The 12,732-nt window shown below is 36.6% G+C and overlaps 2 protein-coding genes across 2 annotated transcripts; both read right to left on the reverse strand.

Moving 5' to 3' along the window:
- Positions 1-442: 442 nt before the first annotated feature.
- On the reverse strand, positions 443-1,617 carry LOC133873359 ((R)-mandelonitrile beta-glucosyltransferase-like). Its single transcript, XM_062311076.1, has 2 exons — positions 1,461-1,617; positions 443-1,380 (listed from the first exon to the last, which is right to left on the reverse strand). The coding sequence occupies exons 1-2, from the start codon at positions 1,591-1,593 to the stop codon at positions 443-445; spliced, it is 1,071 nt and encodes a 356-aa protein (XP_062167060.1). The 5' UTR covers positions 1,594-1,617.
- A 4,958-nt stretch (positions 1,618-6,575) lies between these two features.
- LOC133873528 (7-deoxyloganetin glucosyltransferase-like) lies at positions 6,576-8,414 on the reverse strand. The gene is made up of 2 exons (XM_062311241.1): positions 7,748-8,414; positions 6,576-7,663 (listed from the first exon to the last, which is right to left on the reverse strand). The coding sequence occupies exons 1-2, from the start codon at positions 8,247-8,249 to the stop codon at positions 6,714-6,716; spliced, it is 1,452 nt and encodes a 483-aa protein (XP_062167225.1). The 5' UTR covers positions 8,250-8,414; the 3' UTR covers positions 6,576-6,713.
- Between the last annotated feature and the right edge of the window lie 4,318 nt (positions 8,415-12,732).

The following is a 12,732-nucleotide window of genomic DNA, read 5'->3' on the forward strand; positions in this document are numbered from 1 at the left end:
GCTATCTGCGAAATTGAGTCAACCAAAATTTTCTTTTTCAAACCGTTCGACAATTCAAATCAAGTGCTTACAACGAAAAAAACTGCCTAAAATAGTGCAAAAAGGCAATACTTTTTCTGACAATTTATATTTGTTGAAAATTTCAGGCATGTAATCAAATTTCTAAAATAATTCATTTTTAAATTTATTATTAAGTAATAAAAATGTCTACTTAAGCTTTTTATATTTATATAGCTCAACCAAATTAATTGCTTGTGATTATATATATATATATTGGATTAGCCTTTATTTTATTTTATTTTATTTTTTTAAAAAAAAAGAAAGAAAGAAAGAAGAAGATTGATAAGCATTACCACGTCAACTCAATCAAATAGGAGTAAGAGCGGTGTTAAGTACTTAAAATTACTCATTTATTTATTAGAATCACTTTCTTCTAAAACATCTAGGCTTTTGATAAGAGCACTTCATCCACCAAATTGTTTAGGTTGATGGATGAAGATCCACGCGTTTCAGTGGCCTCCTCAGCCAAATACTTCCACTCCATGGCCTTATTCTTCATTTTCTTACCCTTGTCTCCCTCCATCAACTCTCTCACAATCTTCTCCACTTCCTCTCTATTGGCACCATTATCAATCTCCATGCCAATGTCCCAATTATCGCAAGTATACTTACAGTTTGTTTGTTGATCTGCAAAGAATGGCCAGCAAAGCATCGGCACTCCTGCAGTCAAACTTTCAACGATTGAATTCCACCCACAGTGAGTCAAGAACCCTCCAATATAGGGGTGGTTCAGAACTTCCTCTTGAGGGCACCAACTAGCTATTAGACCCCTTTCTTTTGTTTCTACTATGAACTCCGGCGGCAAGACCGTCGATTCACCAACTACTAAATCAGGCCTAATTATCCACAAGAAAGGGTGCTTGCTATTTGCAAGTCCCCAACCAAACTCACTGAGCTGCTGTGGTGTCATGACAATTATGCTGCCAAAATTCACGTACAATACTGAGTTAGGTGGCTTGGAGTTAAGCCAATGGAGGCACTCTGTTTCTTCTATCCATAAATTATACCCAACTGATTTCAGAGGGTCCTGATCGTTGTGTGAGTGATTGTGGAGTAGTTGGAGAGGACCAATGGCATATACACGAGGAAACATGGGGGAGAGAGCATCCAAAACTTGTTGCTCTAACGCGTCAAATGTGTGAATTACGATTGCTGAAGCTCTGGGAGCTCTCTCTACTGATTCAATGACATATTTGAACATAATATCATTTGGATCTGTGGTTCGAAGAAAGGTTGGAAGATCCCTCAGTAGAATGTCTCCCATACCTGGAATCCAGTCTATAACTGTGTCCAAATATCCATTTGTTAGATAGCTCTCATCTGCAAAAAAGAAATCAAGTTCTTAGTTTGAAAATTTGCAATTAAACAAGAATATATATATATTTGCAAGTTAATTACACCTTTTAGTGGCGTAAAGCCTTTGTCCCTGAGAAGAGGGAAATGCACACAACTCATTAAGCAGCAAGCAGAGACCGTGAAGAGCATTGCAATAGGGATTCCGATTTCTTGAGCTGCGGTAACAGTGAACGGCATGAAACCATCGGAGACAATGCAAGTCAGAGAAAACAACTTAGGGATGGAGTTGATTTGGCCAAATTTTTAAGTTTTGGGGTGACATGGCAGTCTAATGTGACATGTGTATGATGTATGCTAGCTGATTAGATGATATGGCCGGGCACATGTGTTCTTTTAATTGGATAAGACATGGTAGCAACGTTAAAATTTGAAATTTATTCGATAATGATTTCAACCATAAAGAATAAATTGATCACTTTGAATCTTAGTAAGCGAGATCATACTTTAGGGACAACTGGAGTATTTTTCCTAATTTTAAAATTATGGGATGCTTTGGCTCGTCACCATTAAAATTAAAATTAATAAAATCTAATAAGCTATATATATATGCTTTCCATGCATAATATGCTTTGGCTTGTCATTAAGCATAAATTAATTACCTTTTATCATAGCATATAAACAATTATATGATTTTCCATATGGTCCGGTCTTTAAACAATGAAATTGGCCTCAAATTGGATTCAATTTCCCTTTTAAATGGCCAAAATATGCATGTATAATTGTTGCAAACAGGTCCACTTTAAATACAAAATTACGGATTGACCTCTATAAAATAAAAATTACTTAAAAACCCCTAACTGTGGAAAAATTACAAATTAGCCCTTGTGCATTGAAAAAAAAAAAAAAATCACTTCAATAATCTTCCCATTTAATTGAAGAATTTGAGAATAAAATACAATAGGCATCTTCAAACAAGAATCAAATTGCCTCATCTGCTCTAGGTACACCACGATGTAAAGATTCAATAGTCATAAACGGATCAAAGATAATATATTTATCTTGACTCATGGGATCCATAATTCTTGTTGATGAAGAAATTTAAAGCGGAAAAAGTGAAGCGAAGAAAACATCTGGTCCTTCTAGAGAGAAAGACTCAAAAAGAGTATTCTTTAGTCGTTAACAAACTATCAGCGGTACTAGTAGTTAAGTAGTCTTAAAGAAATTTTCATGAGGTTAAGCAAGTATTAGGGAGTAAATTTGAATTGCAACGTGAATCATTCATTCCTAATTAGTGTTAGCCATCTTGAGTTCTACTGATGTCCTGGTGAGACTGAGTCAGGCTATGGCTCAATTGGTCTGGAGGGAGCACCTGTTCTTTGCTGTCCAGTCCCCTCCTGAGCAATTCCCAAAGGGTAGGTGTTACGATTGTAACGTCCAAGTAAAGTTGCTACAATTGATCGCCTCCCTCCTGTCTTTTTTAATAAGACAAAAAAAAAAAAAAAAGAAGTGAATAAGAAGAGATAAGGTCTTTTGCATATTAATACTATTTTCTTAAGAGACCAACCTTTTTGTTGATAAAATAACCTTCCCGAGAGGGGAGGGTTCCGACCGAGCGGGAGGTGTCGGATGCATCGCTACCAATGAAGCCTCCTTCCCGGGATGGTGAGGCCCCGACCGGTGCTGTCCGAGCAGGAGGTGTCGGGTGCTCCGTTAACCGACAAGTGGTAATAATGACAATATTGATAAAGGAGAGTGGTTAGGTGGCTGAATCCCCGAAGATCTGGGATTTCCTGGAGTCCCATGCTTCGTCATTAAAGAGCCTACCTGTCTATCGCTGTCAAGAGTGTACTTAGGACCTGTTTACACACAGGGAGTCACTGTTCCCTAAAAACCGGGATATTCCTACCTAACCTTGAGGGCAGCTGCCTATAAATAGCAAAATCCAGGTATTAAGTTTTTTTGGGTTTTTTGGATACAAGTTATGAACTCACTCTCTCTCTCTCTAAAATTCCTCATCTAACTTGGGCGTCGGAGGAGGACCACTGGGGAAACCCACAGTGCGTTCTTTATATTTGCAGGTCAGCCGGTCATACCCACCTACTGCAGTGTCTACGTCACCGGCCGGAATCAACATCAACACTTTTCGTAGCTTGTCATGAAAGATTACCTCCCTTCAAAGTTCAAAGGCATCATTTCAATTAAAACATTGACACCCTTTCATTTAGACCCACTTTATTAATACTCTTTACAATTGGCATTTGGCAGGTGATTGAAATTAAGGATGCCAAATTTGATCACCGAGTCCGAGCCGGTGGGCTAACAGTTAATATGTGCTTGTTTTTCCTTGATCAAAATTCCGGTTGGGGTATTCAATAATGCATTTGGTTGTATTGAGACCATGCCATATACATGTATGGTCCCTCCTTCCCGACCAGTTACCCTGTGAGACAAGGTCGATTACCCCCCCCCCCCCCCCCCCCCCCCCCCCCCCCCCCCTTGCATATGTCACTAGTAAGGACATGCAAAGGCATGCCCTTCACATGGACAGGACAGGGCCTTCCAGTCAAAAGAGACTGGTCATCAGGGAATCGGACAGGGCCTAGCTTCCTGTCAAAAGAGATTGGTCATCAGGGAATCCGGACATGGTAGGTGGGACTCACAAAGATATCGAACATCCAAGCAAATTGCTTACCGGAAGATGACAAAACGACGTGAAGAAAATATGGGTCTTTTGTTTTTAATTATGGGACGTGAGTTTTAGTCCTTTTTGGTATGAGGACTTTTTTAAAAAGACCCAAATTGTGCCTTTTTTTTTTTGGTAGATCTCTTTCATTCCTCAAATATAGGATTTTTTTAAAAAAAAAAGAAAAAAAAAATGCAAAAAGTCACCAGCAGCTTACCTAAACATCGAAAATACTACAGTGCTACCTAATACATAGCTTACCTATATATTCATCTCATGTGAGAATAGGTAGGGAATTTGTATTTTGTAAAGAAATAATATTTTAATAGTGTAGAAAAAGATGAGAGAATGTTAAAGGAAAACGATTGTAGTGTGCATTTTGATAGGAAAGCAAAACGTAATTTTATTTTCTAAATTTATAAAAAATCAAAAGGAAGCTGTTGCTAGTGTTTTAAGAATGCATTATATTCTTCTTCCAGGAAACGAATTCTCTCTTGTTGAAACCAACTGGCCGAAGAGAAGCCGATCTTTATTTATAAGTGGATGACAAAATGTCAAATAAAATGTGAAAATACAATTTTACTCTCCGCTTATAAAAGGACCGACTCTTCTTCAGTTAGTTTCAGAATCCAAATTCCATCTTCCGCTCCTTACCTAATGTAGGACACAAGGCCCTTTTTTTTTTTTTACCCAACAAAGGCGGGACCTACAAAGATACCTCGTCTAGACAATTGCTAACAGGAAGATGACTTCGTACTGCTTAAGAACAAAATCTAATTAGAAAAAAAAAAATTAAGAACAAATTCTTCTTAATAATAATAATAAGATTCGGCTTGCATGCATGCAGTAGTTTAAAATTACCGCATGCATGCTGTAGTGGAAAATGGTACCGTTTTGTAGAAAACGGTACTGTTCTTTCCACTTAAAAAAATTTGCAAAACTTTTAATAAATTTAAAAATAATAATAATTAAAAACTAAAAATATATAAAACCTAAAAAAACAAAAGGGGTGGCCGGCGTTGCCCAAGGGGGTGGCTGGCCACCCCATTATTGGCCAAGGGGGCGGCTGCCACCCCCTTGGCCAATCTGGGGTGGGCGAACCACCCTAATCGGCTTTGGAGGTAGTCCGTCCACCCCTAAATGACCAAAAAACAATAAAACAAAAAAATGTTAGGGTTTTGGGGGGTGGTCGAAACCACCCCCAGGCCCTTGGGGGTGGTCCAGCCACCCCCAAAAGGCCTAAAAACCAAAAACACACACAAAAAAAAAAAAAAAAAAGGTTTGGGTTTTGAGGGGTGGCCGGACCACCCCCAAAGGCCTTGAGAGTGGCTCGTCCACCCCCGGAGACCACCCCCAAAACCCAAACCCTTTTTTGGTTTTTTTTTTTTTTTTTGGCCTTTTGGGGGGTGCGTCTTGGCCAAACTCACTGTTTTGAACACTCAGGACAATTTTGAAACTTTGGCCTTTAAAGAGTCTCATGCTTTTCCGTTCACAGTTATGGATTAAGTAGACAGAAGGCTAAACTTGACAAGTTCAGGGGGTCATCCACCAAATTTTGTATATTGGGGGCCAATTCGCCAAATGGTGAATATTTCAAGGGGTAAAAGGTAATTTTTACAAAATAATAATAATAATTAAGATTTTCAACTTTGTAAAAGAAAGTCTATATAATACAAGAGAATTAAAGAGAAAAATGTTAAAATTAACGAACGAAAAATATTGATAAAAAGAATGTGCTTGTTAACCAACCTAACACCAAATGGATAACCGATGAGAACTCGCTAGTATATTATGATTGAATTGTACGTGTATATATATTAGGGTATGTTGAAAGTTTTCTTTAATTTTGTTTTCTGCTTTGATCCAAACGGACAACACAAAATCATGAAAATTTTCGTAAACACAATAAAAGAATTTGCCTTATTAATTTTCCCATTTTTTTTTTTTTCTTTTTTTTTTTTTTTTTTTTTTTTTTGGAGAACTTCACTTATCATTCCTGAACATTCACTCATTTTGAAAAAATGTACCTAAACTTTAAAATGTCTCAATTTAATGTATCCATTTTTCAGAAAGTTTTAATCTCAGTCATCCGTTCGAATTTCCCGTTACATTTTGTCAAAATTTTCAAAATACTCCTCTTATTTTTTAGAAAAAAAAAATAAAAAAAAAAATTGATAGGATTTAGGTGTTAGTTAGAATTTAACGAAATTTGCAAAAATACCTATGCCTGAATCTTTAAAAACTTTTATAATTTTTTTTTAAAAAAAATAAATATGACGGTATTTTGAAAATTTTGATAGGATTTAACGAAAAATTCTAACGAAGGAATGAGATTGAAACTTTATGAAAAATAGATACCTGAAATTGAGACGTTTTAAAGTTTAAGTATATTCTTTCAAAATGAGTGAAAGTTCAAGAATTATAAGTGAAGTTCTCCCTTTTTTCTTATCGCTTTCCAATTTATTCCTGTTTGTCTCGGATGTTAATGCATTATTTGTCATATTATGAAGTACTCCATTTGATAATAAAACTACAATAGGTTGGAAATATAGTAATAACTATAAACAGTTCCAACTTGTAGTTGATCAAAACAAACAAATTGAACAAATTAAAATGACAACATATAAAATATCACCATATATGCACACTTTATTATTGTACTTTCACTTCCTTCTTAAACATGCATGTAGCCTTTTGATAAAAGCACTTGGTTCACCAAATTGTTTAGGTTGATGGATGAAGAACCATGTGGAGCAGTGGCCTCCTCAGCCAATTTCTTCCACTCCATGACCCTTTTCTTCATTTTCTCTCCTTTTTCTCCCTCCATCAACTCTTTCACAATCTTCTCCACTTCCTCTCTCTTAACACCGTTATCAATCTCCATGCCAATGCCCCAATCATCGCAAATATACTTACAGTTTGTTTGTTGATCCGAAGAGAATGGCCAGCAAAGCATCGGCACTCCTGCCGTCAAACTTTCAACGGTTGAATTCCACCCGCAGTGAGTCAAGAACCCTCCAATTGAGGGGTGGTTCAGAACTTCCTCTTGGGGGCACCAACCAGCTATTAGACCCCTTTCTTTTGTTTCTACTTCGATCTCCGGTGGCAAAATCGCCGATTCACCAACTACTAAATCAGGCCTAATTATCCACAAAAATGGATGCTTGCTATTTGCAAGTCCCCATCCAAACTCAGCCAGCTGCTGTGGTGTCATGACAATTAAGCTGCCAAAATTCACATACACTACTGAGTTGGGTGGCTTGGAGTTAAGCCAATGGAGGCACTCTGTTTCTTCTTTCAATAAATTATACTCAATTGATTTCAGAGGGTCATGATCATTATGTGAGTGATTGAGCAGTAGTTGGAGAGGGCCAATGGCGTATACACGAGGAAACATGAGGGAGAAAGCATCCAAAACTTGTTGCTCTAACGCATCAAATGTGTGAATAACGATTGCTGAAGCTTTGGGAGCTATCTCTGCTGGTTCACTGACATATTTGAAGAAAACATCATTTGAATCTGTGGTTCGAAGAAAGCTTGGAAGATCCCTTAGTCGAATGTCTCCCATACCTGGAATCCAGTCTATAACTGTGTCCAGATATCCATTTGTTAGATAGCTCTCATCTGTAAAAAAAAGAAATCATGTTTTTTAGTTTGAATATTGGCAATTAAACAAGAACTTTTTTTTGCAAGTTAGTTACACCGTACCTTTTAGTGGCGTAAAGCCTTTGTCCTTGAGAAGAGGGAAATGCATAAAACTCATTAAGCTGGAAGCAGAGATAGTGAAGAGCATTGCAATAGGGATTCCGAGTTCTTGAGCTGCGGTGACAGTGAACGGCATGAAACCATCTGAGACAATGCAAGTGACTGGAGGGTTGGTTGCAGTGTTGAGTTTCGTGAGCAAGTCGGAAAAAGGAGCCAAGAAGTTCTTCATAATGGAATTGCAAAGGGAAGGGAGGTCCTGGGTGGCATCGGGATCCGATGGAGGGAGGCCGTCGGGAATGGTTACGAATCGGAAATCAGGAAAGCTGTCTAAGGAGTTGGGACCTCTAGATTTCAAAAAACGTCGGTGGTTAAATTCAGTGCTGACAAAGGTTATGAGAAAGCCTTTGTGGTGCAGAAGCTTTGAAAATTTAAGCATAGCCTTTATGTGGCTTTGAAACGGAGCTGGAACACAAACTGCATGAGGCTTATGATCAGCTACTTCCATTCCTTCTCTCTTTCGATCTGTACGTGTACGACGTGCGCTGATAAATATGCAGATTTATGGTATCTTTCATAATGAGCCAATCTATAAATAGACCGCACAGTTGCATCATAGATTTGGGAAATCACGAGGTGAGATTTGCTTCAGTATTTCTCAGAAAAAGATCAAAAATCACGTGAATGTCTGACACGGGGCACGTTCTGTGGTTTTTTCTCCTTAATAGAATGAAGGAGCGTGCCATTATTGTGGGGTCCCTATGCACCTTTCTTTTTCTTTTCTTTTTCTTTTTTTTTTTGGTGCCTTTGGACCGCTTTTGGTTGCTACTAAATGGAACTACGCACGTATATATATATATATATATCTCCTTAATTACGATGGTCAAATGAGATAAATTGTGCTGAACATCTTAAAGGGTAGACGATTTTAAGGACGTAAATAAACTAGTTCGTGCGACAATTCGCTCGATACCCGCTCGGTTTAGTCCGATCCGAACTTGAACTCGAACTCGATACTGTAGAAACTCGATCGTTACTGTAGAAACCCGCTCAATTAGTAAGTGATACATACCCGACTCGCTCGATAAAATTCGATAGGGGCTCGTGAGCTCAGCTCGTTTAAAGCTCAACCGGATAGCTCACCCAGCTCGTTAGTCCGACTCGTTAGCTCGTTCATATCTTACATATATATTAGTAAAAATAGTAAATATAGTATAATATATATAGTATTACATATTAATTATAATACTTTGATAACAAAACTTAGTATGTTAAATTAACATATTAAGTTATTAATAGTTAGTATATAACAATATAACAATATTAAATAGTTAACATATATATATATATATATAAAATAAACACATATATCACATCACACATGGTTAACAATAGTTATATATTATACTTATATTATAGTTACTTGGTTATATAGAATATATTAGACTTACTATTTGTTCACATTATACATATATCATAGTTTATACTCTCTAGTTATATATAATAACATATTGTTAATTTGTTACTTATAAACTATAGTTATGTACTATATTTTATAATATGCCTTATATAGTTACATATTATATATTTATACTATTAATAAATGCATAGAGGTTGTTCATAAACTTAGGCTTGAATTCTGCTTTGATCACCTATTGAAAAATTTAATAGTCTACATTGAGCTCTAGTTGAGCCGAGCTTGTCGAGTAACCCGGCCCGGCTCGGCTCGGCTCGAATGTCATTTCCAACGAACTCGAACTCGCCCGAGTTTTAAACGAGCCGAGCTTGAACATGCAATTTATAGCTCGGCTCGAATTTGAGCTCGACTATTTAGGCTCAACTCATAAATGAGTCAGTCTTGAAATCTTTAAACTCGACTCGGCTCGACTCGATTACATCCCTAGACGATTCCTTTCTCTATTGCATTCAATAGCTAGCTCCAAGGGTCAACGGATACGTATCTTTTTTTCTTTTTTTTTTTGTCTGTAGCTTGGTTTGTTAATCATTACTTAATTAACCAATGATAAGATTAATCATAGCTTACTATTTATAGGCGTGAGGAATATATAAGATTGACTAATTGAGATGGTTAAAGGGTTTTTCGGACATGATTTAATGTTCGGGGCACTCTTCAAACATTCGAAGAAATGACAATTTGAACGTTTTAGTGGGATCAGAGTTGGGTTTTTATAAAAGTTGTTTTTGACAGATGATTGCATTTTATTTTAATTTATTATTTTTATAGTATTACAGGATCACCTGATTTGTCAGAGCCCACTATGAAGAGACACCACACGGTGGCCGTCGCCATCTGGTGGCGACAAGACCAGTACTTCAATGGACTGTAGGGGCCGCCTTGTAAGTAGCAACCTTTCGTAGATGGTGCCCTTCCTGTCAAACTAAAGCCATTTCTTTTTTGTAGTTTGACGTCACCCATGACTGACAACTGACAAATAAGGGCATGAATTTTGTTGGAAGGATATGAATAATGGCTAATGTCTCTTGTACAACTGTTGTGTAGGAATCATGTATGTCTCATGAACAATACATTAAGATTTTGATAACACCTATCCGGCCCATCATGACTCCCAACTTTATACTTCTGGAAGTGGCTATGCCACCTAAGATTTTTCAAAGAAAGCTGAATTTCACTGACACGGAAAGGACATGATAATTCAAAAATACTTGTAACTGAGGTATTATAAGCATTTTTTTTTTTTGTCAAATTGGGCATTTTTGAAACTCTTTTATAGATTGGGGAGTCAAGGTCCAAGCGTTGGTAGTTTAGAGGGCTATCCGTAGAATGACTGATGTTTGGAGAGGTGAATTATAATTTTTTCGAGAAAAAACGTAAAATGAGATTAATTCTCACGAAGAGAAATTATGTGTCTGTGCAAGCTGTTCTCTTCCATCTTCTTTAAGAGCATTCAACTTCTTTATAAGTAGTTCTATTTTTTAAATTTAAGAAAAATATAAAAAGTCACCCACAACAAACACCTTAATTAAAATTTTCTATTCTTTAAGAGCATTCACAGTAGCTTCTCAACTATTTTTTCTAAATATAGGGAACAAAACTACATTTTTCTTTTTTCTTTTTTATCAAAAAACACCCCCACAATATTTAATACCCGGGAAAGACAACCCGCTTAAGTTATCAAAATATGTGCATAAATATAAGACTTAAGAATTGCTCTTAGTCTAATTGAGTTATATAGTTATGCATGTAGAGAGTTGGATCAGTAAAGTGAAGTCGATCGAGCGACTTCCTGGTTGATCGAGCGATTATAGGTCGATGTCGATCGAGCGACTTTATTTTCGATCGAGCGACTTCGCCCAGTGCAGTGCAGTTTCCGCCAATTGCGAAAATTGATTTTTCCACCTAATGATTTAGGACCCACACGTGGTACTTGATGCCAAACGATCATGCCCATATTTAGTTAGCCTAGTTAGCCCATTTTGGTTGAAGCCCAACTAGATTTCCTTAGATATCATGTAATCATGGACTAAGATATGGAATAGTCACCTATGAGATTTGAGCTATAGATTTGAGGTGTTGGTTGGCTCAAATCCGGCCATTGAGATGATGATTTGTTGGATAAATCTCAGCCCTTCAAGAGTGTTATATTTAGGTTGCATGGGGAGTTGATTTTCATGAAGAAGAAACAAAACTCTAGCCAAAACTCTCTCTCTCTATAGTGCTGCAGAAGTAGCACGAAAATCCTCCATTTTTACCTCACTTTCCAGCACCTAGCAAGCCCAATTAACCTCCAAAATCACCCTCATTCTCCCACAAAATCAGTGGTAGAGTGTGAGTGGAAACCTCCTTTGTTTTGAGACCAAGAAACCAAGCTTTGCAAGTGGAACTCTCTTGGACAGCAACTCTCCTTCACTCTTTAAGTTATTGGGGAACTTTGGGTGAGTATTTTCTCCCTTAAACTTCCCCTAGATCAAGTAGTTCTATTGTTATTTGAAATCACGACTTGCTCTTACTTTTAATTATGCATGTTATATGAAAAGTTGGCTAGCTTACATGTGAGTATATGTGTAAGCATATGGATGAGTATTTACTATATGAGATTAGTAATTTAGAATGGATAAATTGTGTTTTAAAAATGGATCAAGAAATGTAAGTGTGAGAGTAAATATGTTGAGGTTTTGATATATATATATATATATATATATATATATATATATATATATATATATATATATATATTAAGAGAAAAGATGTGAGCAATATTTAGGTGTGTTATAAGGATGTGTGAATTAAAGAAGAGTAAAATCATATGTGTGCTTGATTATATGACAATGTATTCTTATTTTTAAAGTATGTTATGTGATGGATAATTCTAGTAGTACAAGAGTTTGTGCGTAAGCATTAAAATAGATAAATAAGAGATCATGTTTAATTCGGTAGCCGTTGTGATTTCTAGGAAGAAATATGGTAGTAATAATGATTTCATAAGAATACTTTATTAATTCGCTATCATCATATAATGATTGTTATGCAGTTGTAAAGGAAAATATTTGGAGCAGAAACTAGTAAGTATCTCTATACTTACTGAGGACGAAGCTGGTTGATTTTCTTATAATATTATGTTTACTGCTTTATTTACTTGTTTGCGCATGTGGTTTTGCATATTTTATTATTTCTAATAACTTGTCTAATAACAAGCTGTTGGATCAAGATCCACGGTGGGTATGCGAGGCTTCACATGAGTTCCAAGGTTCTCAGTGAATGAGGAGATACCTGAAAAGAATAATAAATACAAAAACTGGTGTACCAATGTCACCAGGGAAACCAAGGTTTCCAGGAGCCAAGGCTCCCAAAGATTATATTTAAAAGTTAAGTGAGGAAACCAAGGTTTCAAATAACACGCTAACCGTGCCAAGGCCAACAGAGTAGTGGAAAAAGAGAAATACTTAAAACTATACCCTTAAAACTGTCATTGCTTTATGATTACGTTTATGTTCATTTTATGTCTATGACT

Source organism: Alnus glutinosa, chromosome 7 (assembly GCF_958979055.1).
Source record: "Alnus glutinosa chromosome 7, dhAlnGlut1.1, whole genome shotgun sequence".
NCBI classification, from domain to species: Eukaryota; Viridiplantae; Streptophyta; class Magnoliopsida; order Fagales; family Betulaceae; genus Alnus; species Alnus glutinosa.

What these genes read in the sequence shown, in the direction of transcription:
- LOC133873359 (XM_062311076.1), bottom strand. Translation starts at nt 1,593, where the DNA reads ATGCCGTTCACTGTTACCGCAGCTCAAGAAATCGGAATCCCTATTGCA. An exon ending in AGGCTTTACGCCACTAAAAG is followed by an intron (nt 1,381 to 1,460) that starts GTGTAATTAACT and finishes TCTTTTTTGCAG; the next exon opens with ATGAGAGCTATCTAACAAAT.
- LOC133873528 (XM_062311241.1), bottom strand. Translation starts at nt 8,249, where the DNA reads ATGGAAGTAGCTGATCATAAGCCTCATGCAGTTTGTGTTCCAGCTCCG. An exon ending in AGGCTTTACGCCACTAAAAG is followed by an intron (nt 7,664 to 7,747) that starts GTACGGTGTAAC and finishes TTTTTTTTACAG; the next exon opens with ATGAGAGCTATCTAACAAAT.